The sequence below is a fragment of the Lepidochelys kempii genome, chromosome 7, assembly GCF_965140265.1.
Source record: "Lepidochelys kempii isolate rLepKem1 chromosome 7, rLepKem1.hap2, whole genome shotgun sequence".
Lineage (NCBI taxonomy): Eukaryota > Metazoa > Chordata > Testudines > Cheloniidae > Lepidochelys > Lepidochelys kempii.
In genome coordinates, this window is record NC_133262.1 from 95,170,028 (window position 1) to 95,196,436 (window position 26,409).

General features: G+C 40.5%; 2 protein-coding genes across 2 annotated transcripts in view; both read left to right on the top strand.

Moving 5' to 3' along the window:
- Positions 1–2,525, top strand: part of LOC140915203 (protein CC2D2B-like) — a gene marked incomplete at its 5' end in the record, with an annotated part of 53,983 nt that extends 51,458 nt beyond the window's left edge. The window contains one exon of the mRNA XM_073354778.1: positions 2,389–2,525. Coding sequence (XP_073210879.1) covers positions 2,389–2,439 — 51 coding nt within the window. The remainder of the gene's footprint in view (positions 1–2,388) is intronic.
- On the top strand, positions 2,314–22,111 carry LOC140914917 (protein CC2D2B-like). The gene is made up of 4 exons (XM_073353949.1): positions 2,314–2,536; positions 2,872–3,010; positions 5,485–5,688; positions 22,036–22,111. Exons 1-4 carry the CDS (start codon positions 2,454–2,456, stop codon positions 22,069–22,071), a joined length of 462 nt encoding a protein of 153 aa, XP_073210050.1. The 5' UTR covers positions 2,314–2,453; the 3' UTR covers positions 22,072–22,111.
- Positions 22,112–26,409: the final 4,298 nt, after the last annotated feature.

Here is a 26,409-nt window from a genome sequence, read left to right on the forward strand (position 1 = left end):
CTCTGCTGCTTCCAGGGCTGGCTTAGAATGATCTATTCACCAGCCAGAGATACTCTGGACAGGCAGATCAAGTTTCCTCTCCAGGTGAGGAACTCCCTAGCCTGGTGGAAAAATCAACTGAATGGCAGTGCAGTCATTCCTTTCATTCAGCCAACTCCAGCTTTAACTGACAATGGATACATCACTTTTGTGAAGAGGAGTTCACCTCAATGCCCTCATGACTCAGGGCAGATGGACACCTCTGGAAACCAGTCTCCACCTCAACGTGTTGGAACTTAGGGCAGTCAGGAATGCCTGCTTTCATTTCCTACCCCTCATTGGGGCAAATAAATTAGGGTCATGACAGAAATGTGGAAATCAACAAGCAGGGAGAAGGAAGATCTCCCTCCCTGTGCCCCAAAGCTATGAAACTGTAGAACTGTTGTATAGCCATCAGATCCAAATTTCAGCTATCTACCTCCCAGATATACAAAACACCACAACCAGGACTGCAAATGGGAGTTAGACTCTCAGATTCTCCACAGAATATTCCAAAGGTGGGAACTTTCAGAGATGGATCTCTTTATCACCTCCAGGAACAAGAAGTGTCTTCTGTTCTGCTCACGAGGAAGTCAGGGCCACCACTCTTTGGGAGACATCTTTCTCCTGTCTTGGACAAAAGGTCTGTTCTATGAGTTTCCTCCAGCACCGTTAACACCAACACTTGTGATGAATAAGATCAGACAGGACAAATCCAGGGTTATCCTTCTAGTACTGACCTGGCTGAGACAGGCTTGGTACCCTTACCTTCTTCAGCTATGTGTCCAACTGCCATTCAAGCTTCTGACCATTACTCATTTCCTCTCCCAGGATGTGGGTTATGTGCTTCACTCTGGCCTAAGGGTTCTTTTGTCTCAGGGTGTGGTTCCTCAATGGTTTGTAAGGTTATAATCCTCCTGTTCTGCAGAAGTGCAAGAGATACTACTGAACAGTAGAAAGGAGTCAATCCAAATTACTTACCTGCAGAAATGGAAGAGATTCTTCCACTGGTGTTTCCATTGCCATCTTGTGCCTGAATCTGTGTTACTGTCAGTTATCCTGGAAAACCTGTTGGATCTAAAGAAATCGGAGTTATCAGTTATCTTGATTAATATCCACTTGGCTGCAATGTCAGCCTTTCATCCTCTAGTTGATGGGTTCTTCATATTTGCTCACCCTGTGTCATTAATGGAATGGGGAATCTGCCCCCAGGTTCGGGACCCCACTCTGACTTCTGACCCTAACCTGGTACTTAAATACCTCATGAGACCTCCATTTGAACCAATACCAACCTGCTCTCTGCTCCATTTATCTGTGAAGACGCCCTTTTTACTAGCTATCATTTTGGCCTATAGGGTTGGGAGGATTGGGGCCTGGCTACAGATCCCCTTCTTTGTGGTGTTCTTCATGGAAAAAGTCTCTTTATGCCCACACCCTAAATTCTTACCTAAGGTTCTATCAGAGTTTAATCTTAACCAGTCCATTCATCTACCAGTGTTTTTTCCAAAACTGCATAAGGCCCTACAGGAGACCCGTTTTCATACCTTAGATGTTAGAAAGACACTGGCTTTCTACCTTGGTAGAACCAAACATTTTCAAAAGATACCTACACTCTTCATTTCATCCCAGCTAAATCTAAGGGGTCCTGAGAAGTTTGACTGGGATGGCTAACAGACTGGGGTGACAGGAATCTGTGACTCAGTTTAGCACCAGCAAATCTCTCTCTTGCTGAGGCAGGGGGTGGTAACAAGGGTAACCCACAGACCTGGGCACACTGAGAAAGTATAACACAATGGTTTTGCCATTTTCATTTCAAGTTTTTGTGACTGGCCTAGTGAGCCATGGTTCTGAGGAAGGAGCTACGCTCTGACTCAGAATCTGGACACCAAGTCCAAGAACCAATAAAGAAGGTCTCATAAGGATTGGGACTAGGCATGTTTTTTCAGAATTCCCTCCCACTCAATTCCTCACTCCAGCAGATCACAAACTGCCTGTCAGAAATTTTTGCTAGATCTGCTAAGGAACTGTACATACTCCGGAAGATCTGGGGGATGAATGGCTCTCCTCCTTTAGGCCCCAGATCAAGAAAGCATCCTGATTCAGGAAAGTACTGAATTCACTTAAGTACGTGCTTATATCCTAAAGAAGTCTTGGGATGTGGGTGTGAAAAACTAGTCACTGGGGTGTGGAAGATGTATAAATTAAGATGGGTAGACCTTTAACAAGAAATGGCAGGGTTGAAGGATCTGTGTACTTGGGTTCATTTTTCTGAAGATCTCAACTTTCAAAAGCTTGGGAAAAGCTGAACTAGATGGAAATTTAAATTTAATTATACTGATTAATTTTTTTCCAACAACTTTTAATTTACAGATGTACCTTTTCTTCTGGATGAAAATGAAACTGAAGAGGTGTATCTGTTGACATCAGGAAAACTAATGTATTCCTTATCCTGGGCAGTCGATGAGGGAGGAATTCCGTTAGCCCCTGAATCTCAGAAAATAATCTCTGCTTGTTACAGGTAATAATAAATCTTATATTTCTATAAGATTGCCACGGTTTTCACTAAATAGCATCTCATGTTTAATACTATGGGAAAAGTTATGCTAAAATATCATTTGCTTTATGGCAAGGTGTTCTGTATAATGGTAATTTACTGTAGAGCACAGTTAACCTATTTTCTGCAGATTTCTTGGGTGTTTCAATCTCTATATTTCTTGTAGTCATGACTTAGAATAAGACTGAACCTGATGATGTCTGTGAGAATTGGCAATGTTTGCTAAACCATTGTGTGTGTTATAGTATATAGGAGCTAATGTATGACAAAATAAGTGAAAGTCTTGCATTCCTTTTTAGTGTGCCAAGAAACATAAATGCAGAAATAGCTACTGGACTCCTGTGGTTCACTGACCAACAGAAACTTACTGAATGGGCCAAAGAAGTCAAGATTGATCCTAATGACCCTGAGTATTCAGATTTGATGGAATTCATTATGGTAATGTTTAGCAGAGTTCAGTATTAGGAATTTGTAATAATTTATAATTGCTTCTAGAAGAAAATATGTATTGAGTCTAACATGACAGGAGTTAGGGAATTTCTAGATATTGACTACTAAAACATTTTTCACAGGAGATCTTTGGCTCCAAGGTTATAAATAATATGGGACTGAACTGTAAGACTACTTTCAAGATTTCTGAAGATGCCAAAAGAAGTGGGAGCAAAGCTGAATAATTTATGTATTTACTTGGAGCAACAAGATGAAATTGTTGCTCACTAATTATAAGTGAGCCTATTTTTGTTGTAGATTCTACTTGAATCAGATAGTTACCCCCTCTCCTTTTCTTCCTCTCATATCCTTTTCCCTTTCCCTAACTTTGGTCACTTGCTCTGAACTCTTTCTGGTCATTCTTCCTTCTGGTGTCATACCACACTATGAATCTTACCCCATTGTTTACATGAACTGCAGCAGACTTAGATCATCAATCTTTGATTCTATTAAAACAAATGATGGTGAAGCCCAGGAGAGCAAATTAATAAAACAATTTGCAGTCATCTTGTGTCATGAATTTTATTCTTTGTTTCTGTTTCAAGTCTTGTCATTTCAGTACATCATTTAGAGATAGGAAGCACAAAATCTGTGGAAGGATTAGGGGTGAGGAAAACACACTGATAGGGGGAGCCTCACAGGGTTTTCCCTACTTCATTCACTCTGTGGATCTCAAGGATTCAGAAGGAAGTTAACTTTATGCATGGAAACAGGAGCTGTCCTACTAGAGAGACACTGCTCTTGGTTAGGTCAGTGCTACTCAAAGTGGTGGTCTGTGGACTGGTGCCAGTCCGCGAGCCATCAGCTGCTGGTCTGTGCGCACATTGGAAAAAAAAATTGCTGGTCCCCCACATCAGATAGCTTGAGAAGCACTGGGTTAGGTAATCCTACAGCTGCTCAGTAGTAGTTGTAGAGATTAACCAGGTGGTGGTCAAAAGTGGTGCAATGATAAAAGCTGAAAATTACTGGGGATCTATGGACTTATTCTAGAGTCCATGTAATGACTTCTGATCACTGTCTGAACAGCTGACTTCACTGTGCAATTTGGGGAATTTTTCAAAAGTGAGAAGAGGCTTCACTGCTACAAACTCTAGTCTAATTTTCATTTTAAAGTTTTTTAAAGGCTAAGGGTTGTCTCCCTTGATCCCTTTGTAGATACTGAGTAGACTGCTTCAAGGGTAGTCATTTTAGACTCTGTTTCTCTGTGTAATATTTTACAAAATATACATCTAGCAAAGCATCTAGGGCAAACAGAAAAAAATATTTATCATCTTACACTAGTAATGGGCTACATACAAAGAGAAAATGAGAATTGAATAGGGTTGAAAGAATAATAAAAAAACTGCTAAACATACCAATGCTTAAGCATATTCAAGAATAAGTCTGAAATGATGCTGAGATATAAATAACTATGAATGAGCCCAATCCAAAGACCACTGAAGTCAATGATAGTCTTTCCGGCGACTTCACTGAGTTTTGTATTAGGTCCTATGTCCTTAACTATAATCTCAGACAAGATTTCTTTTACCTACAAATTTGGTCTTGAGAAATTGGAGATGTATAACCTCTTAGTGGCTACAGTAATCAAAACCGCAGCCTAATCCGGCTGTGAGGGACAGCTGAATCTTACAACTAACTACTCGATCCCTTCAATCCACTCACCAGACCAGTCTGGGGCTGTGATTCCACTCCAAATCAAACCTTTACTCAAGTAAACTTCGTTTACATTTTATACTCCCAGGAAGATTTATGGAATCTGTTTCCTACTAATTTCCTTGGCTAGTGGCCTGTGACCAGTGCAACATTCCATGGCATCTGCCCATTACACCTGCTCACATTATACCAAAAGAGAATGATAAAGCTTATTAAATTGATTTTATTCATTTACAAAGGCAATAAGCTAAACTTTACTCTCTTATACCCATGTAACTTCACTGGAATAAGTAGGATTTCACAGGTGAAAGAGAGAGAGAGCAGAATTTGGTGAAGTATTTTAAGAAACATCTTCATTAGAATTTCCTAGGCCAATGGATGTATACAGAGATAGTACAGGTTAGTCAGTCATTTAATTTCTATGATATAGAAAAATGATAGGTGGATTTTTAAAGAAAAAGAACAAATAAAAATACCATACAAACTCAAATGTCAGTTTCTCCTTAAAGTTAATACCAATAGAAAAAATGTAGGCGTTTGTTTACATCATACAATCTATGCTGAAGAGAAGCCCCAAATAATAGCGATGGTATTGCAGGTCATACTGAGATGTATTGTTAGAAGTATGGGAAGTTTGCTTAGAACCTGTTGGTTCTTTGCTTGGCTCAAGCCAGTACAGTTTCACTTTATAAAAACAAATAGCAAATTTTATTAGTCATCACCCAAAAAGTTTAAAAATATTTGAACCTTGCTTTTACTTTCTCTAACAGTATGCAAGATCCAAGGAACAAACTGTGTCAAAATATTTTCGTCTTGAACAGCTGCAAGAAGAGTTTAACTTTGTTACTGAAGAAGAGATTAAAAAGTGTAAACGTTTCCAGCTGTTGCAGCTTAGGAACTCAGAGCAGTTCGATTTCTGCCATTTTCAGCAAATACCACTGTATGATAGAGAGATACCAGATGCAGTCATCCAGGTATTTAATGTTTCCACTGTGATCCTTGTTTCATGTTATATATGACAATCTGAGTTTAATATTAATCTTTGATTTCTCACAGTAGTTGAATTCAACTTTCCTCTTCCTATTTGATTTCTATGTGCAGCAAGGACAAGTGTAATCTTTTACATTATCATGATTTAATGCCTAAAAGCCAGATTCCAATGTCCTTATTCATGTTGAATAGCACTTCATTACTCAAGTAGTCCTTGTTGAGTTCAATGATGTAAAGTGCTAGTCAGAGTAATGTGACCCTGAAATGTTAACACAATAAATTGGACAACGTTGCTTTAGTCTCTAGGAAATAATTGCTTTTTGTGACCTTAACCCAAGCATAGATTCTTCTAGTGCTGCTAAGAAAAAATGAGGGCAAACATAGACACATCTTGGGGTCCTGTTATATTAGCTATCTCTGAATGCTCCTTGATTACATTTTTTTAAATAAAAATATCCGGGGATGTCTTTTGTCCCCTCTAGCTCTTTCTGATACCAAATGAGTTCTAGGCAGTGTTGGTAATTCTCCTTTAATGCAACTGCCTTGGCTGGGATGATTTAGTTGGGGTTGGTCCTACTTTGAGCATGGGGTTGGACTAGATGACCTCCTGAGGTCTCTTCCAACCCTAATCTTCTGATTCTATGAACTGCCTGTTTTGTCCTGTGGTCCTTCTTTGAGCATCAGTATTCTCTAGAGGATGCATGTGTAAGTATGCATAACATAGATAAAATGCAACATGCAGTAATGACAGTAGCCACAGAATGGGAACTTTGGAACAGTATTTCCTGTGCTCCCACAAGTATCGTTAATATCAGGAAGTGTTGGCATTATTTGCTGATGATATTCAGCTGTTTATATCTTTTGACATCTTTAATGACTTCTCCATGTTGAGCCTCTCTGCATGCTCTCACAAAGTAAACTTGTGGCTTCATCTTCATTTTCTTCAGCTAAATATCTCAGGAAATACAGCCAGAGGAAAATCCTGCAGCGTCACTCCATCTCCTCTGTCTTCCTTCTTGACTCAGACATTCCATTTGCCTCCTTTTCACTATTTCAACTTCATCTTGGCTGAAATCCTCCTCCATGCTTTCATCTTGTCTCATCTTGATTAGCTATGGCCTCCCCAAGTTCCAGCTCTCCAAACTGCAAAATATTTTGGCTCATTTTCTTAAACATATAGAGAATCATGTTTTCCTCTCAAATTTCTCCACTGGCTCCCTAGTTCATTGCAGTATTCATTTCAGAAATGCTCTACTTATTTTTAAAACCCTCCATAGACTGTCTCCAACTACCACCAGCTTTTTCTTTGTCTTTGTACACAACCTCACAACTGGTGGTTCAAGCACTTTTTCTTTCCCTACTTCTCTTCCTTTGCCCTCTGCTCAATTTGCATCAGTTTTTTTCTCAGTGTTATCACACAGTCTCACTACTTTTAGTTCCAACACATTTTCCCCTGTAGTTCCTGTTTTCATAAAACTGCTTTGCTGTATCTCTGCACCTCTTTGACTCTCCTTTTGTTTTCAGGTCATGTATGGGGAAACACATATTTCTCCTCTTGCCTATACATTTTAATTTCTCTTTCCCTCTGTTGTTGTTGTTGTTGTTAGTTACAACTTTGTGAACTGTTTAGGGAAACGCTTTGAGAGAATCCAGCAAAGATGTCATATTCTGGAACTTCTGTTAATTTCATCATAGTTTTTAAAAAGTTTAAATGCCTCTCTTCATTTTCTTTAAAATTTTTTGTAAAGATCAGTATATGATCCAGGAAAATTACCTAATTCTATATTCAGGAATATGAAAGCCAATTAGAGAAGGATATATCAATGACAGATGTGGATCCTATTACTGCACAAAGGATTAGGTCTGCCAACTTTATAAGGAAGGTATGACAAATATTGACATGACTGTACTGGCTATGAGAAAAATGACCAACTTTTTCTTTTCAGAATCTGTAATGTGAATGTAATACTTATTACAGTGTTGCATTGAAATATACTAGAAAATGAATAACAGTAGAATGTGCAGCAGCAGTCCAAACTTAATCACTAATGAGCCTAAAACCTTTTCTGAAGAGATGACTTCTGGAGCTGAGGCTCTATATCCATACAATCCTTGGCTTCCAGACTTTAAATAAGGGAGTCATTTGTGATGGTGTTTTTGGTGAGCTGGACACCTTGTCCTCAATTGGACTGATACCACCAATTAATTTTGTATAGAATACTGAATAGCTATCAGATGGTGATGACTTCTGGTTCCTACCAGCCAGCACTGTAATTCAGCTGATGACCTAGACGTGAGGGGCACCATGTTCCATTACCAATGTCTGTCACTGCACTGTATGCACCAGCCGCAGAGTGACAATGACTAGGGCCCAGACCAAGGGCTCATGCCTGTAAGATGCTCAGTACTTCCTGTGGCGTGTTGAGTCCTTTTAACTCTTATTGAAGTAATAGCACCTCAGCATCTTCAGAAGTAGAATTTAAGAAATTGATATTTTAGTAAATTACTCTGTTGCTGCCATACACAAAAGTCCAGTAGTGGTGAGCAAATATAAGTAATGGAGGCAGGGATACACTAGAGAAGGTGGAGCGGGTTTTGAATCTTTTCTTCTCAGCTGGTTGTAATGGGAGTTTGTTTCATGACACTTTTGACTTTTTTGAAGATAAGGGGCAAGGATTTCTCCTCTGTTGCCCCAAGGGCACTTTATCAGTGTCCAGACAAATTACTCACCCTGAGTGTGGGGAGACATTTTCTGTCCATTAGAATTACCATGTACGTTAATTCTGTGGGTGAAATTTTGTGTTGCAGATCTAAGAGATGCAGCACAAATCTCTCAAGACAGGTTGTGGGAGGAAAGTGTCTTAATGCCACCTTTGCAGATTCCAGTCTGCTGCGGGGGCCAAAATGATCCCCAGCATAACTAAGGAAGTCTGGGGAAGCTGTCTAAGTTATCGTGGCTTCTTCAGGCTGCCACATGGTTTGCAACATAAGGCAGAACAGCAACAAAGATATCTGTGATGTCTACACTACCTCACTTCCCCTCCATCCAATCTGCGACCTATTTGCTGGGGCTTGCAGTAGTGGACTTGCAAGGCAGTGTAAACTGCTTTAGAAGAATTCTGAACTGGGGGAATCCTCCCCTCGCCTGATCTGGGGCACTGTAGCATGAAAGTGCCATAGTGGAGAATTCCTGCCTATAGAGTTACAAATATGAATTTTCATTTTAGAGATGTTATCTTTCATGAAAAACTCAATTATTTTTTGCAGATGAGAAAACTAATTTTAAAGCGACTTGTCAAAGTTAAGCACAAATTTAATTTAATGGATATTGTGAGCGATTATGAAGAAATTATATCTATGAGGTATAATTAAAAACTAAACTTTGAATTAATGAATGTATCAAAAGATTATGAATTTATGCAAGTGAATTACTTTATTAATGTAATATTTTACTTGGCACATTTGTAATACTATATATTTTCAAATTGGTATATGAGAATATAGCCACATGACTCTCACTGAGTTTAATGGATGTGACTTGGCTAAAAACTAAAAAGAACATTTCAGTTGATGGTCCTTTGAAAAGTGATTAACAGTTTGCAGTATGAACTTTTGGATTTTTTTAATCAGTCAGAAAGGGAATAGGTAGAAAAATACAAAGAATGTTTTAATTGGTAATTTTTTTTAGTGTATGGTTCTATTATGAAAATATTCTAGTTTTAGTATTGCATAAACTTGCTAATCTCACTTCTGTGCAGGAGTAGCCAGTTCATCATAATGACTTGCTTGGGGAATATCAGGTTTCATTTTTGGTCTCTATATCCTTTCTGGTATATATCCTCAGGAGTTACTGTGTTAGGAATGCAGAATTGGTTCTCAAATGGAGCCTAAACTTCAGAAAGTTTGCTTCTTTTGGAAAAACCAGGAATCCATAACATATCAGAAGATTCACATTTTTCAGGAATAGTTCCTATCATCTTTACGTTCTAAATTACATTTACATGAAAAGTGTCAAAAAGAATAATATATAAATTGTAAATATTAAAAGTGGAAATCAAATTTAAGAAACAGAACAAAACTTGATGAGATTAAATGAATTCTCTTTGCAGTTCCTTATTCATGAATCCATCAAGCAACATTTTAGAAGTGAGTCAGAATTATCAGCATGGGAAATTATCTTGATTCTGATCTATTCCCTCAGCCTAAGACATTTTAGCTGCAGCTCTCTTCCTGAAAATACCAGAGGCAGTTCAGACTTGTCCTCAAGCCCTGGAACTTGGCCTATCCCTTCTACTCTTATGTTAGATTCGCTGCCTGTGGCGGGACAAACAGCAGCTGTTCAGTGCTCCCACATTATCCTTATCATTTAAAGTAGATTTTGGGGCAACAGTGAGTGAGGCCCTCCCCATTTCCTTTAGGCTGAAATTTTTGAGGCTTTATTCTCCAAATGAGACCACCTGCTGAGCTCCTCTCAGTTTCTCACTCCTTGCATAACGACAGTGTGGGCCAGACTGTCGTTAAGGAAAACCAGAGGCCAAGAGATGCTCTATCTGTTATAAGACCCTTCAGGAGCAATAGAAACAGGACTCTACTATGATTGCTCACAACCAGCAGGTCTCACTCTGCCAAGGGAAGGAGCTCAGAGTTTTTGAATCATTAGTTGGGGCCTTTGCTTCCCACCACACCTAGGGGTAATGGAAAGGGAAGGTCAGTACTTTTCAGCTCCAAAGGGTCCGCAAACTGGATCAGTGAATCATTCTCATCAATCAAGGACCCTTGGTGTGAAAGACTAAAACACTCCAAAGCCCAGTCCATCTCTGAGGGGGAAAGTTCCAGGGTCCTATTCTCGGTTCTGTACTGGATCCCAGAACACAAAACTCAAGTCTAAATGCAGATGTAATGCAGATTCTTTTCTATGCGAGGAAGATCACTAAAACTGTCTCAGGGTTACCCGTGCAACAGTGACAACGAACAGATAAGTGGACTGGCTAAGCTGTCAGTGGATAGAATTTGGAACACTTCCCTGAACTAGGAAGTGTTTGGGGGAGATCAAGAGAGGTGTACCTATCTGCATTAAGATTAAACCAAAGGCAAGGCTCTTCTAGACATGGGAAGCGGATCAAAGATCACTGGCTCACAGATATCAGAACCTGCTTCTCTATGCTTTCCTTTCTCTGCTGGCACGAAGGAGAGTAATTCAGAAGATAAGGAGGGAAAACTGGTTATTCTTATAACCAAAGACCAGAGTATTTTGACTGAATGGAGATATTCCTGAAGTCTCCACTCCATTTTCCCAAGTGGCATAATCTCTGTGACAGAAACTACTCTTGCATCCAAGCCAGACTGCCTGAGCATGACAGTTTGGCTGTTGAGTAACAAGCCTTAAATAAGATGGGGATACTTTTCCAAAGTTAATCTCCCATAGTTATTCTATCCCCTTGATTTATGCAAGGTTCTGGACAGAATTCTTATATTACTTTCAATATAGAAATGTGAGCCCTAGGAAACCAGATGGTACAGCTCTTCTGGATTTCTTACAGAATGACCTACAGCTAGGCCTGACATCCACTGTGACATCACAGGTCTGTCAGTGTTAAGAGTGTCGTAAACATAGGGTATGTCTGCACTACGAAATGAGGTCGAATTTATAGAAGTCGGTTTTTTAGAAATCGATTTTATATATTCGAGTGTGTGTGTCCCCACAGAAAATGCTCTAAGTGCATTAAGTGCATTAACTCAACGGAGTGCTTCCACAGTACCGAGGCTAGAGTCGACTTCCGGAGTGTTGCACTGTGGGTAGCTATCCCACAGTTCCCGCAGTCTCCGCTGCCCATTGGAATTCTGGTTTGAGATCCCAATGCCTGATGGGGCTAAAACATTGTTGCGGGTGGTTCTGGGTACATATTATCAGGCCCCCGTTCCCTCCCTCCCTCTGTGAAAGCAAGGGCAGACAATCGTTTCGCGCCTTTTTTCCTGAGTTACCTGTGCAGATGCCATACCACAGCAAGCATGGAGCCTGCTCAGGTAACCGTCACCGTATGTCTCCTGGGTGCTGGCAGATGTGGTACTGCATTGCTACACAGCAGCATCAACCCATTGCCTTGTGGCAGCAGACGGTACAGTACGACTGGTAGCTGTCATCGTCATGTCCGAGGTGCTCCTGGCCATGTCGGCCAGGAGCACCTGGGGAGACATGGGCGCAGGGACTAAATTAGGAGTGACTTGACCAGGTCATTCTCTTTAGTCCTGCAGTCAGTCCCATTGAATCATCTTATGGTGAGCAGGCAGGCGATACGGATTGCTAGCAGTCCTACTGTACCATCTTCTGCCAGGCAGGCAAGAGATGAGGATGGTTAGCAGTCCTACTGCACCGTCTTCTGCCGAGCAGCCATGAGATATGGATGGCTTGCAGTCCTTCTGCACCATCTGCTGCCAGCCAAAGATGTAAAAGATAGATGGAGTGGATCAAAACAAGAAATAGACCAGACTTGTTTTGTACTCATTTGCTTCCCCCCCCCACCCCCGTCTAGGGGACTCATTCCTCTAGGTCACACTGCAGTCACTCACAGAGACGGTGCAGCGAGGTAAATCTAGCCATGTATCAATCAGAGGCCAGACCAACCTGCTTGTTCCAATAAGAACAATTACTTAGGTGCACCATTTCTTACTGGAACCCTCTGTGAAGTCCTGCCTGAAATACTCCTTGATGTAAAGCCACCCCCTTTGTTGATTTTAACTCCCTGTAAGCCAACCCTGTAAGCCATGTCGTCAGTCGCCCCTTTCTCCGTCAGAGCAACGGCAGACAATCGTTCCACGCCTTCTTTCTGTGCGGACGCCATACCAAGTCAAGCATGGAGGCCGCTCAGCTCACTTTGGCAATTAGGAGCACATTAAATACCACACGCATTATCTAGCAATATATGCAGCACCAGAACCTGGCAGAGCGATACCGGGCGAGGAGGCGATGTCAGCGCGGTCACATGAGTGATGAGGACATGGACACAGATTTCTCTGAAAGCATGGGCCCTGCCAATGCATGCATCATGGTGCTAATGGGGCAGGTTCATGCTGTGGAACGCCGATTCTAGGCTGGGGAAACAAGCACAGACTGGTGGGACCGCATAGTGTTGCAGGTCTGGGACGATTCCCAGTGGCCGCGAAACTTTCGCATGCGTAAGGAACTTTGTGACTTGCTTTCCCCTGCCCTGAAGCGCATGAATACCAAGATGAGAGCAGCCCTCACAGTTGAGAAGTGCAAGATAGCCCTGTGGAAGCTTGCAACGCCAGACAGCTACCGGTCAGTTGGGAATCAATTTGGAGTGGGCAAATCTACTGTGGGGGCTGCTGTGATGCAAGTAGCCCACGCAATCAAAGATCTGCTGATATCAAGGGTAGTGACCCTGGGAAATGTGCAGGTCATAGTGGATGGCTTTGCTGCAATGGGATTCCCTAACTGTGGTGGGGCCATAGACGGAATCCATATCCCTATCTTGTCACCGGAGCACCAAGCCGGCGAGTACATAAACCGCAAGGGGTACTTTTCAATCGTGCTGCAAGCTCTGGTGGATCACAAGGGACGTTTCACCAACATCAACATGGGATTGCTGGGAAAGGTACATGATGCTCGCATCTTCAGGAACTCTGGTCTGTTTCAAAAGCTGCAGGAAGGCACTTTATTCCCAGACCAGAAAATAACTGTTGGGGATGTTGAAATGCCTATCCTTGGGGACCCAGCCTACCTCTTGATGCCATGGCTCATGAAGCCATACACAGGCAGCCTGGACAGTAGTCAGGAGCTGTTCAACTACAGGCTGAGCAAGTGCAGAATGGTGGTAGAATGTGCATTTGGACCTTTAAAAGGCGTCCTGGCGCAGTTTACTGACTCGGTTGGACCTCAGTGAAACCAATATTCCCACTGTTATTACTGCTTGCTGTGTGCTCCACAATATCTGTGAGAGTAAGGTGGAGACGTTTATGGCGGGGTGGGAGGTTGAGGCAAATCGTCTGGCTGCTGGTTACGCGCAGCCAGACACCAGGGCGGTTAGAAGAGCACAGGAGGGCGCGGTATGCGTCAGAGAAGCTTTGAAAACCAGTTTCATGACTGGCCAGGCTATGGTGTGAAAGTTCTGTTTGTTTCTCCTTGATGAAACTCCCCGCCCCTTGGTTCACTCTACTTCCCTGTAAGCAAACCACCCTCCCCTCCTCCCTTCGATCACCACTTGCAAAGGCAATAAAGTCATTGTTGCTTCACATTCATGCATTCTTTATTCATTCATCACACAAATAGGGGGATGACTACCAAGGTAGCCCAGGAGGGGTGGTGGAGGAGGGAAGGAAAATGCCACACAGCACTTTAAAAGTTTACAACTTTAAAATTTATTGAATGCCAGCCTTCTGTTTTTTGGGCAATCCTCTGTGGTGGAGTGACCGGTTGGCCGGAGGTCCCCTCACTGTGTTCTTGGGCGTCTGGGTGTGGAGGCTATGGAACTTGGGGAAGAGGGCGGTTGGTTACACAGGGGCTGCAGTGGCAGTCTGTGCTCTAGCTGCCTTTGCTGCAGCTCAACCATACACTGGAGCATACTGGTTTGATCCTCCAGCAGCCTCAGCATTGAATCCTGCCTCCTCTCATCATGCTGCCGCCATATTTCAGCTTCAGCCCTGTCTTCAGCCCACCACTTACTCTCTTCAGCCCGCCACCTCTCCTCCTGGTCATTTTGTGCTTTCCTGCACTCTGACATTATTTGCCTTCACGCATTCATCTGTGCTCTGTCAGTGTGGGAGGACAGCATGAGCTCAGAGAACATTTCATCACGCGTGCATTTTTTTTCTTTCTAATCTTCACTAGCCTCTGGGAAGGAGAAGATCCTGTGATTATTGAAACACATGCAGCTGGTGGAGAAAAAAAAAAGGACAGCGGTATTTAAAAAGACACATTTTATAAAACCTTGCTGTTAACATTACATACATAGCACATGTGCTTTCGTTACAAGGTCGCATTTTGCCTCCCCACACCGCGTGGCTACCACCTCAACCCTCCCCCCTCCCCGTGGCTAACAGCGGGGAACATTTCTGTTCAGCCACAGGCAAACAGCCCAGCAGGAATGGGCACCTCTGAGTGTCCCCTGAAGAAAAGCACTCTATTTCAACCAGGTGACCATGAATGATATCTCACTCTCCTGAGGATAACACAGAGAGATAAAGAACGGATGTTGTTTGAACGCCAGCAAACATACACTGCAATGCTTTGTTGTACAATGATTCCCGAGTACGTGTTACTGGCCTGGAGTGGTAAAATGTCCTACCAGGGAGGACGCAATAAGGCTTTGGGAGTACATCCAGGAGAGCCGCGATTAATCCAGGGCAAATTAATCCTTTCACACGCTTGCTTTTAAACCATGTATAGTATTTTAAAAGATACACTCACCGGAGGTCCCTTCTCTGCCTGCTGGGTCCAGGAGGCAGCCTTGGGTAGGTTCGGGGGGTACTGGCTCCAGGTCCAGGGTGAGAAACAGTTCCTGGCTGTCGGGAAAACCGGTTTCTCCGCTTGCTTGCTGTGAGCTATCTACAACCTCATCATCATCATCATCTTCTTCGTCCCCAAAACCTTCTTCCGTGTTGCCTCCATCTCCATTGAAGGAGTCAAACAACACGGCTGGGGTAGTGGTGGCTGAACCCCCTAAAATGGCATGCAGCTCATCATAGAAGCGGCATGTTTGGGGCTCTGACCCGGAACGGCTATTCGCCTCTCTGGTTTTCTGGTAGGCTTGCCTCAGCTCCTTAAGTTTCACGTGGCACTGCTTCGGGTCCCTGTCCTTCATGCCCTGGGAGATTTTGACCAAGGTTTTGTCATTTCGAAAACTGGAACCGAGTTCTGATAGCACGGATTCCTCTCCCCATACAGCGATCAGATCCCGTACCTCCTGTTCAGTCCATGCTGGAGCTCTTTTGCGATTCTGGGACTCCATCATGGTCACCTCTGCTGATGAGCTTTGCATGGTCACCTGCAGCTTGCCACGCTGGCCAAACAGGAAATGAGATTCAAAAGTTCGCAGTTCTTTTCCTGTCTACCTGGCCAGTGCATCTGAGGTGAGAGTGCTGTCCAGAGCGGTCACAATGGAGCACTCTGGGATAGCTCCTGGAAGCCAATACCGTCGAATTGTGTCCACAGTACCCCAAATTCGACCCGGCACGGCCGATTTAAGCGCTAATCCATTTGTCAGGGGTGGAGTAAGGAAATCGATTTTAAGAGCCCTTTAAGTCAAATAAAGGGCTTCATCGTGTGGACGGGTGCAGGTTTACATCAATTTAACACTGCTAAATTCAACCTAAAGTCCTAGTGTAGACCAGGGCATAGGTGTATCCAAATCTCTGGTAGATCATCCAGTGGTATCAAGATTCCTTAACACAGCATTTCTACACAAACCAACGCTGACACCTATCTTCCTTATCTGGGATATGCTTATAGCACTAGAAACTTTCATAAACCATTCATTCATACCGATAGGTTCTAACTCTGGAAAACATCATCTTAATTCATTTTCTTCCACCCTATGCATCAGAACTTGAAAGCTTGCAAGTCCCTGTACTTAGGTGGATTGAGTTTTTTATCACTGAAACATACTTAGCCTTGATTACAAAAGAGATCAGAACCTACTCCACACTTTCCACAGTAGCATTCTGTGTAGAAAGGGCATAAGGTACTTTAAAGGAAATCTGGAAAGCTGTCACCTGCTCATCAATCAACACTTTTTTTAAGCACTATAGGCTTTACCTTCATTCTGTTGCAGAAACCTCCTTTGGCAGGAGGCTGTTCCAAATAGTGGTCCCCAAATGGTTCAATATTACTGATTTTAGGAAAGGGTGAAAATTCTTTTGTCTTACATATCTGACTATATGGGGCTTGTAATGCACATTTCACTGTAGTTTCTAAATGCTTCCCAGGCGAATTAGATTTGCATGGAAAGGTCTGAAGTGGACTTTGTGGAGCCTTTGTGTAGAGCACAATCATAGAAAGGTAACAAATTTTCCATTTTCTTAAATCATGTATAATAATTGTATAAAATCATGTATAATAATTGTATAAAAACATATAGATGTTTATATATAAAGCTGACTAAAACATTTTCAACTTTATCTAGCCAATTGAGGAATGCAGTTTTTAAGCTAGGTGAACGTAGAAGACATTTAAAGCCGCAAAGAAAAGAGAGGAAAAAAGTTCCAGCGCAGACGGTCTCTGATGGAGATCTTAAGCTTCTTATCAGAGTATTGAGAGCTTATAACATTCCTTCAAGAAATCCATCAGTTATTAGGTAGGAAACCATAGGAACAGAAGTTAGGGATTTTAAAAACCTATTAGATAATTTGGTACATCCTCCACGTAGTCCAGGATTGTTCCCTAATGAATCTTTTCTAGAGTTTTGTCTAGTTTAGTTTCTACCATTTCCCTTGCAAGAGCATTCCCATAGTTTTATAGATCTCACTTAAAAGAAGAAACAATGTAACTGACCAAAAGTGCAGATTATAGGATTTTGTTAGTTATTCAACTCCAGTGAAATCTGTAAATTATCTGTAAGGAACAGTATGCTGTTGATAGTTCTGTTATGTGTTTAATGCTGCTTATATTGACATGGAATTGTTTCAGCTATCCAGAATGCAGGGCTACTGTATAGTTATTGATGCATAAGTGTACAGATTTTTCTCCCCAGAAATGAACTTTTCTGCACTGTGATTAGGAACATAGGAATTGACATAGCAGGTCAGACCATATGCTTTGGTGGATGATGTAAAACCACCTTAGGATCAGCAATAACTTGCCCAGAAAAGTTCTACAGGATTGGGTCAGAATACTGTGCCATTTGCATGGCAATCTCCCAAGTCCTGCTCCCAGTATAGATGTCCAGTCCAGCAGGAGTTTATGCAAGGAAGAATTCCACAAAGCAGCACTCTTTCATTTTGCACTCCTAGATGGTGATCTGGTGGAGTGCTCTACCTTCCACTCACAAGATGGAAAGTATGATGAGACTTCTTGTAACGGATTGATTGGTGGTTGATATGTTCAGCTCTTTTCTGGATGCTGCTTAGCTGGGATTGAACTAACTGTCTTCATCTAAGTATGAGCTGTCAGATATAGTACAGAAGGGAACAAAAAGGAAGTCAAGTAGGCTGGGACATCATATGGTATCTGACAGAAAATGTTCTTAATTAGAAACTATAATTTGTTAGCCAGTTTTACTTATCAAGTAAAAGAAACACATTGAGTTGCTCATAATGTAACTTTTGACCCACATGCACTCTCTGGTAGTAATATTTTGTTTAATATTTTGCTTCTAAAATGAAGATCAGTTTATAAGTCTCATAGAATTTAGTATTTTTTCATGACTGCAACTGAATGACTGCATAAGCTATTTTTTTAAAGTAGAGACTATGTTGTCTTCACCCACTTAATATTTCCTTTAATGCTTTATGTAATTACTCATTTAAGTTTTAGAAATATTCTTCTAGTAAGACTGGAAAATTAAGTGAAGCTTGCTCTGAAAAGGATAGTATTTGCAAGTTGGAACTAAATTTAAAAACATCACTTAAGTTTTATAATACAGCAAACAAAAACAGTTGCTATCTGTATATTTACACTGGATGAGCACAATTTTCTTTCTAGCTACCACAAATATTAATCTAAATATTTTAACACACCAAACCTGGTTTAAGAGCTACTGCATCATGAGAAACATTTTCATTAAAGCTAACATACTGCTAGGGCATAAAGTAGGAAATGAAAGTATTTACAGAAAAATGCATTCAGAGTGATAACTATACCAATGAGATGTAATGTTTGACAAACATTCTATCATTTAAAAACTTGTTTAAAATATTAGAACTTTATTATTTGGATAAAGTAGGAGAAGTTCATGACTTTCAATGCTTGTACTGTAGACTCAATTCATGAAGACATTTACTCTTTATTATACTTTATGGCTGAGCAAAGCAAGGTCTAACATTCCATGTGATGGCATTTCTGTTTGTATCTCTAAGGCATTAAGAAGGTGGATGGAATGTGGGGGACACAAAGCCCCGGGCCTGAGGAGGAAAATGGGGGACAATGGTATGGGAGCCATGGGAACCACACAGGTTGTTGGCATGAGATGGGGAAGAATGAGGTTGACACAGCGCCCCTGCCATGGTAAAGAAGGGGAAAATATGGGGAAGGAGAAATGAAGCAGTACAGAGAGACCATTTTGGAGAAGGCCCCTGGCAGAGAAGGAAGAACAGGGGACCCTTGTATGGGAACACGGGCAACACAGAGACCTTGGCATATGGGGGAATGGGCACACTGAGCCTCTGGCATGTGGTGGAGGAGGGAATCGTGGGGGGGAGCACAATGAGCCACTAGCATATAGCAATGGGGGGATACATAGAGACCATGGCATGAGGGAGGAAAGTGTTGGAGGCAGGTTGCATGGAGTCCCTGAAATAGGGATGGGAAGGTGGCTCACAGGGAACTTGTTGGAGGTGCGGGGGAAATGGAGGAATGAAAGGAGGCCCTGGTATGTGTAATGTGTTCGGCCTACAAAAGTAACAAATTGTGCGGTCCTTTCATTTATTTGGAGTTCAGCTGCATAATGAAAGACTAATTCAGTGTATAAACATGTAGGAACGGTTTGTGAGAGTACAGATGTCTAGCATAATGGTTGCCAAATCCAATTAAATTCTTGTGCAGTTCTGAGCTCTTGTTTATCTGAAACAAAGAAAAAGTAAATTCCTTGAGAGAGTATGCATCTAAGAATGTGTGCCTCATTCCAAACTTGCTATGCAAATAATTAGCATTACAAAACAACAGTCTATAACTTTCATGCAATTGGACATTGTTTGCAATAATGGATAGGCTGATTCCTTCACAGAATGCAAATCATATTTAGCAACAATAATTAAATTAGAGATGGTTTATTCATTATTTCATCCATGGTATATTACAATACCCCAAATGTAAAGAAAAAATTAACTGTGGTTCTGAGATTAGTGTGAAAATAAAACAAAACTACAACATGAAAGAGACTCAGCAATAGCTTAACACGCCCAAAAATAATTTATGAAAATTTCAGTCAAGGAGAAGTGAGAGTCCATCTAGGAGCTAAAATGTGGAAATTGTGTCCCTGAGAGAGAGAGCCTCACCAGCTGCTCATAAATGCAGGATCAAAAGCTGCCAAGTGTTGGGACGGGGGGGACATTCAGATTGGGCCTTTGGGCTGAAGTTTATTTTGCCTAAAAACTGCATGAAGTTTAACATGTTATCAAAGGACTTTATAATTAATAGAAATGGATTATCATAGTCTTAGGGATAACTATGCTTCTGTGGAAGCTGGGCTGGCTGGAGAAGTAGACCAGCAGGGGGTGCCATTTAAGGAGGGTGAAGAGGCCCTCTTCCCCCCCCTGAGTTTCTAACTACATTATAATTTTACAAACAGGCATGGTTCTGGGGGTGCTTGTGGAAACTATAGCCACCCCAAAATTGCCTTTGCTCCCCTGTATCCACTCGTCTCAGAGCTGGGTGCCCAGCCCGCAGCAGCTGCTCTCTGGCTACCCAGCTCCCATCACCCTTCCCACACTCCCCCAACAGACTCTCTCTCTCTCACACACAGTCTCTCTCACACACTTCCCAAAGAAGTCTCCACTTCCTTGGGATGCTGATCCATAGCTGGTGCAGCACAGGGGGAGCTCGCCTGATGCAAGAGGTGGCTATGCCCTAGTGGGTCTCTGCTGGGGTTGGGGGACAGGTAGCCTGTCTGTGTTGGTGCCTCTGGCTCGGGAGGGGGAGCTGCGGCTGCTGCTGTACTGAACAAGTTCCACTTAGAGTCAGACACTGACACACTCAGGCACACACACAGTCTGTGTCTCTCTCTCTCTCTCACACACACACACACACACACACACACACACACACATTCTCTAACACACAATATTATTATTCTTATTGTTACTTCTTGCTACTTCCTGTCAAAATGTGCAGTGCACATATATTCTCAAATTTTATTCTTTCAGGATTATAGTACTGTTGTTTTAGTTTTTGTCTGGTCTGTGCATTTCATAATTTTATTTCTCTCTTATGCTTAAATTTAATTATTTGAGTAGTGAGTTCTAAAATGCCTAATCTGTCCTGGCTGGATTATCATTATTACTTTATTACCATATTGTGCTTTGTCAGTCATTATTTAAAATGGTACAATCAAATAATAGTATGCTTCTAGAATGTAAATTTAGTTTGTACTCATCTTAGCAGTGCCAGTTTAAAATCAATTAGCTAAACACATAACTACAGATACTGTGGAGATGGTCACTTATTTTCAAATTGTATTTTTAATTATATCTGTAAAATAGCTTAAAATTTGTACAAAAACAAATGTGGTTCCAAGTCTGATTCTAATAGTAATGACAGAGTCAGACGTTAGTGAGTCATGTCCATGATTGTGATTGGTAAACATAAATGCCAAAATAATTAGAAAAATAAAATCTCGTTCTTAATAAAAGAGAAAAATATTGCATGTATTAAAATTCAGTAAATGTGGTTTTAGTAGAATGAAAAACTATAGACTAAAATGGAATAGATAATGGCAGTAACAGAGTGTGTCTGTTAGAGAAAGTAAGCAGATTTTAAGCAGATTTTATTTATTTTTATTTATCTCTACGAAAGATAGTGTACCAAAGTATCAAACTTGTGTTTCTGGTATCTGAGTTAAGGCTCCAAAACTGATACTGCAAAGCTTGGGATTGTGAATATCTTGCTGTATTATCTCCTGATTGTTCTAAATTTACATATAAATTTAAAATATGGCTTTAATTGGTGTTGTATATTTTTTTTTCTTTCTTTAAACAGGAAGTAGATACAGTGCTCCTGTCAGCTAATTTCTAAATTGTTATCTGCAAATAAAACCTAGAATTTTCAGGTGCCTAAGTAGCCCCTGGAATCATGGTTAAGGTTGCCCCTCTGCCCCCAAAAGCTGAAATGGAACCCCTGCAGACCAGGCACCCCAGTTTCGTGGCAGCGCCTGGAGGCATAATGTGTCCAGATTGAAATGACTTCAGTGGGATTTGGACTGGAACAATGGAGTGGCTGCATGATCAGGCCCATAGTTTTAGACATTTCTTCATTTTAGGGATTTATGTTTTGATTTGTGTTACTGATTTGTTAGCTGTTCTTTATAAGTATGTATAGCATCTGTAAATAGTAAACTAATTATCTGTAGCATCTGTAAATAATGAACTAATACAAGCAATTGCCGTGTAGATTAAAAAGAAAAGCTGGTTGAAATGTGTATGTCATTCCTGTTTTATATCTAAAGACCTGCAGGTGTTCATTCGCCAGCATATGCAATTAATCAGCTGTCCCGGAGTCAACATCTACTATCAGGCAAATCATCATACACATCTGATCCTCTAAGTGAGGTAAATAACTTAAATTACTTAAACAACAAAAAACCCCAAAGAGTGAATCATTTTGTATTGTTTAAAAGTAGGGCTGTCAATTAATCACAGTTAACTCATGTGATTAACTCAAAAATTAATCGCAATTTAAAAAATTAATCGCTATTAATTGCACTGTTAAACAATAGAATATCAACTGAAATTTATTAATTATTTTGGATGTTTTTCTACATTTTCAAATATATTGATTTCTGTTGCAACACAGAATACAAAGTGTACAGTGCTCACTTTATATTATTATTTTTATTACAAATATTTGCACTGTAAAAATGATAAACAAAAGAAATAGTATTTTTCAGTTAACCTCATACAAGTACTATAGTGCAATCTCTTTATTGTGAAAGCGTAACTAACAATTGTAGATTTTTTTGTTACATCACTGGACTCAAAAGCAAAACAATGTAAAACTTTAGAACCTACAAGTCCACTAAGTCCTACTTCTTGTTCAGCCAATCACTATGACAAACACATTTGTTTACATTTATAGGAGATACTGCTGTCTGCTTCCTATATACAATGTCACCTGAAAGTCAGAACAGTCATTTGCATGGGACCTTTGTAGCTGGCATTGCAAGATATCTACAAGCCAGATATGCTAAACATTTGAATGCCCCTTCGTGCTTTGGCCACCATTCCAGACGACATGCTTCCATGCTGAGGATGCTCATTAAAAAATAATGCATTAATTAAATTTGTGACTGAACTCTTTCGGGGAGAATTGTATGTCTGATGTTCTGTTTTACCCGCATTCTGCCATATATTTCATGTTATGGCAGTCTCAGATGATGACCCAGCACATGTTCGTTTGAAGAACACTTTCACTGCAGATTTGACAAAATGCAAAGAAGGTACCAATGTGAGCTTTCTAAGGATAGCTACAGCATTCAACCCAAGGTTTAAGAATCTGAAGTGCCGTCCAAAATCTCAGAGGGATGAGCAGTGGAGCATGCTTTCAGAAGTCTTAAAAGAGCAACACTCAGATGCGGAAACCACAGAACCCAAACCACCAAAAAAAGAAAATGAACCTTCTCCTGGTGGCATCTGGCTCAGAGGATGAAAATGAACATGTGTCAGTTGGTCCGCTCTGCTTTGGATCATTATTGAGCAGAACCAGTCATCAGCATGGACGCATGTTCTCTGCAATGATGGTTGAAGCATGAAGGAACATATGAGTCTTTAGCGCATATGGCACGTAAATATCTTGCACCACCAGCTACAACAGTGCCTTGAGAACTCCTGTTCTCACTTTCAGGTGACATTGTAAACAAGAGGCAGGCAGCGTTATCTCCTGCAAATTGTAACCAAACTTGTTTGAGTGATTGGCTGAAGTAGGACTGAGTGGACTTGTAGGCACTAAAGTTTTACATTGTTTTATTTTTTTGTACATAATTCTAAATTTGTAAATTCAACTTTCATGATAAAGAGATTGCATTACAGTACTTGTTTTAGGTGAATTGAAAAATACTATTTTTTGTTTTTTACCACGCAAATATTTGTAATAAAAATAAATATAAAGTGAGCACTGTACACTTTGTATTCTGTGTTGTAATTGAAATCAATATATTTGAAAATGTACAAAACATCCAAAAATAATTAAAGAAATTATATTCTATTATTGCTTAACATCGCGATTAATCGCAATTCATTTTTTTAATCGTGCGATTAATCGCAGTTCATTTTTTTAATCGCTTGACAGCCCTATTTAAAAGGCATGACAAAGGCCTCAAACAGTGTTTTGACAATGGATAAGAGGGCAAATTTTACTTTCTTTATTGTAACCGTATCTGCTGTGTCAATACTTATTTAAATTGTCCCTCAACAATATATTGATTTGGGACAAAATTCCCCTTGACATTTAAGAATTTGTTCTTATTCTTTAAAAAGATCTCCAACCCTTTGTTCTGTCACAGCTTGTTTTTGCTTCAGTACCTCTGGTATTTTGAGGGATTTCAGTTTCATTATTATAGTTAAATATGTATTTTATGGTAATTTCTCAAAATGCAAATTTTCTGATTTTGGACAGCAGTAGTTTCCAACCTTTTCAGCCTGAGAAATGAACATTATTTCAAACAGGTCAAGAGCCACAATCAACATTTTTGGGCTCTCTGTTCTGCTCAGTCTAAAGGGAGCAGAACCACCTGCAGGTCCCATGCTGCGGATTTCCCCAACATAGGGTTAGTCCCAGTGGGCATAGAGAAATCATAGATGGCTTCTGTGTCTCCTTTCTCACAGTCCTTGTCACAGGGGCATTTCAGTGTTAGGAAGGAGTATGCTGGGGTTGAGAGGAAGAGTGATCAGAGTGCATTGTGGTCTGCCTATTGCATGGGAGGGCCTCTGGATACCATAACTACCTGACACTGGCTGCTCTAATCAATGCTGAGACAAAGCAGATAATTAGCGTGTGATAACTGGCTGTTGGTTCTCAAATTCTCTTTCTTTCCTTTTCTTCTGGGCTGCCCTTGATGGCTGTGTATGGGAAGGAGAGGGGAAGGAGAGCCATCCTTTACTAAGTGCTCCCCTAGTCTCAGGCAGTGCCCGCTGAATTCCTATCCTGCCCTCCCTGGGGCTCCCATAGTTCAGTAGGAAAGCAGGCAAATGGCATAGCCAGACTACTCTTTCTTCCTCCTATGATGCAGCAGGTGGTCACCAGGGGAACTGCTAAGCAACTGCAGCAGGGAAGGGATAGAGCTCCAAGTGCCCCCTACTGCCCCCCTGTCTTAATGGGGTCAATTCAAACACTGCAGTTTAAAAGTTTTAGGACACAACTCAGAGAACACATTTCCTATTAAGAATGAAATACATATTTTCTTCTTAACACTCACCATTCAGGGCCACAGTTTAGAGCCTCCAGAGCCACAGTTTGGGCCCCGCTGATATATAATGATGACTCTAAATTTAAATTAATATTAAAAACTAATTTTCAGAAATCTTAGAAGAAGATGAAAGTTAAACTGTATTTGGGAGACTTTCAGTCTTGTAGAACCCAATAACCTGTAAGTCTTAATATATCATAAGAGTTGGAATCATATCTTAATATAAATTCTAGAGATAAGGGTCATCTTTCATGAGGGTATCGTTATATGTACTGAGCAACTGTAATCTAAAAATAAATAGCACTTGACCAGATGTATCATTTATCAGTCACTAATGTACTGAGTAAATAAGCTGGTTAATTTCCATGTGTTATTCACCAGGGAGCTGGACTTTAATGAATAAAATTTTCTTAGTTGCTACTTGCTTGCAGGTAACCACAGTCTCCCTGTTGCTGTCATCCTAGACACTGCTATATCGCTAGGCTTGACAGAATTCAATTTTGTATTCGTTGGTAATTTTGATGGATAATGTCGATATTTATTTTAAGTATTTTTTTATTTTTATCAATTTAAATTTTCAGACCTCTGCAAAATTGAGTTTTAAGTGTTTTTTTTAAATTTTTGCTATTTAAATTTTAACAATTGTTAGAAAGTATAGGGGGTCAGACAATAATTATTTAATGACAGTAGACAGTGAGATTCAAAATAATAAAGTTTTCAAATCGTTAAACATACACTAACATCACATGTCAAAATATAAAAGTATCCTTATATCAAATGCTAATAAGTTCTCAAACAGCATTTTTCTTACTTTGCCTACCTGTAAATTTAAATTATCAGTAGAAATATTTTTCATTGGTTTCTGTGTGTATGGTGAAATTGACATTTACCAACATTTATCAATAAAAATCTGATATTTCTAAAGTCAAAGTAGCATTGCTATCAAGACATATAAGATATTAAATCTACAAGATTAAATTCAACAAAGACAAGTGCTAAGTAAGAAAAAAATCAAATGTACAACTATATAATGGGGAATAACTGGCTAACTGGTAGTACTGCTGAGAAGAATCTGGGGATTATAGTGGATCACAAATTGAATATGAGCCAACAATGTGATGCAATTGTGAAAAAGGCTAATATCGCTCTGGGGTGTATTAACAGGAGTGTTGTATGTAAGACACGGAAGGTAATTGTCTGCTGTGCTTGGCCCTGGTGAGCTCTCAGCTGAAGTGCTGTGTCCAAATCTCAGTGCCACACTTTATGAAAGATTGCATGAATTGGAGAGAGTCCAGAGAGCAACAAAAATGATAAAAATACTCCTGGGGGAATTCTGCATCAAAATATTAAAAATTCTACAAAATTCTGTTTGTCAAAATAACACTATATAATCACATCAGTTTCAATTATTTTGGTAAA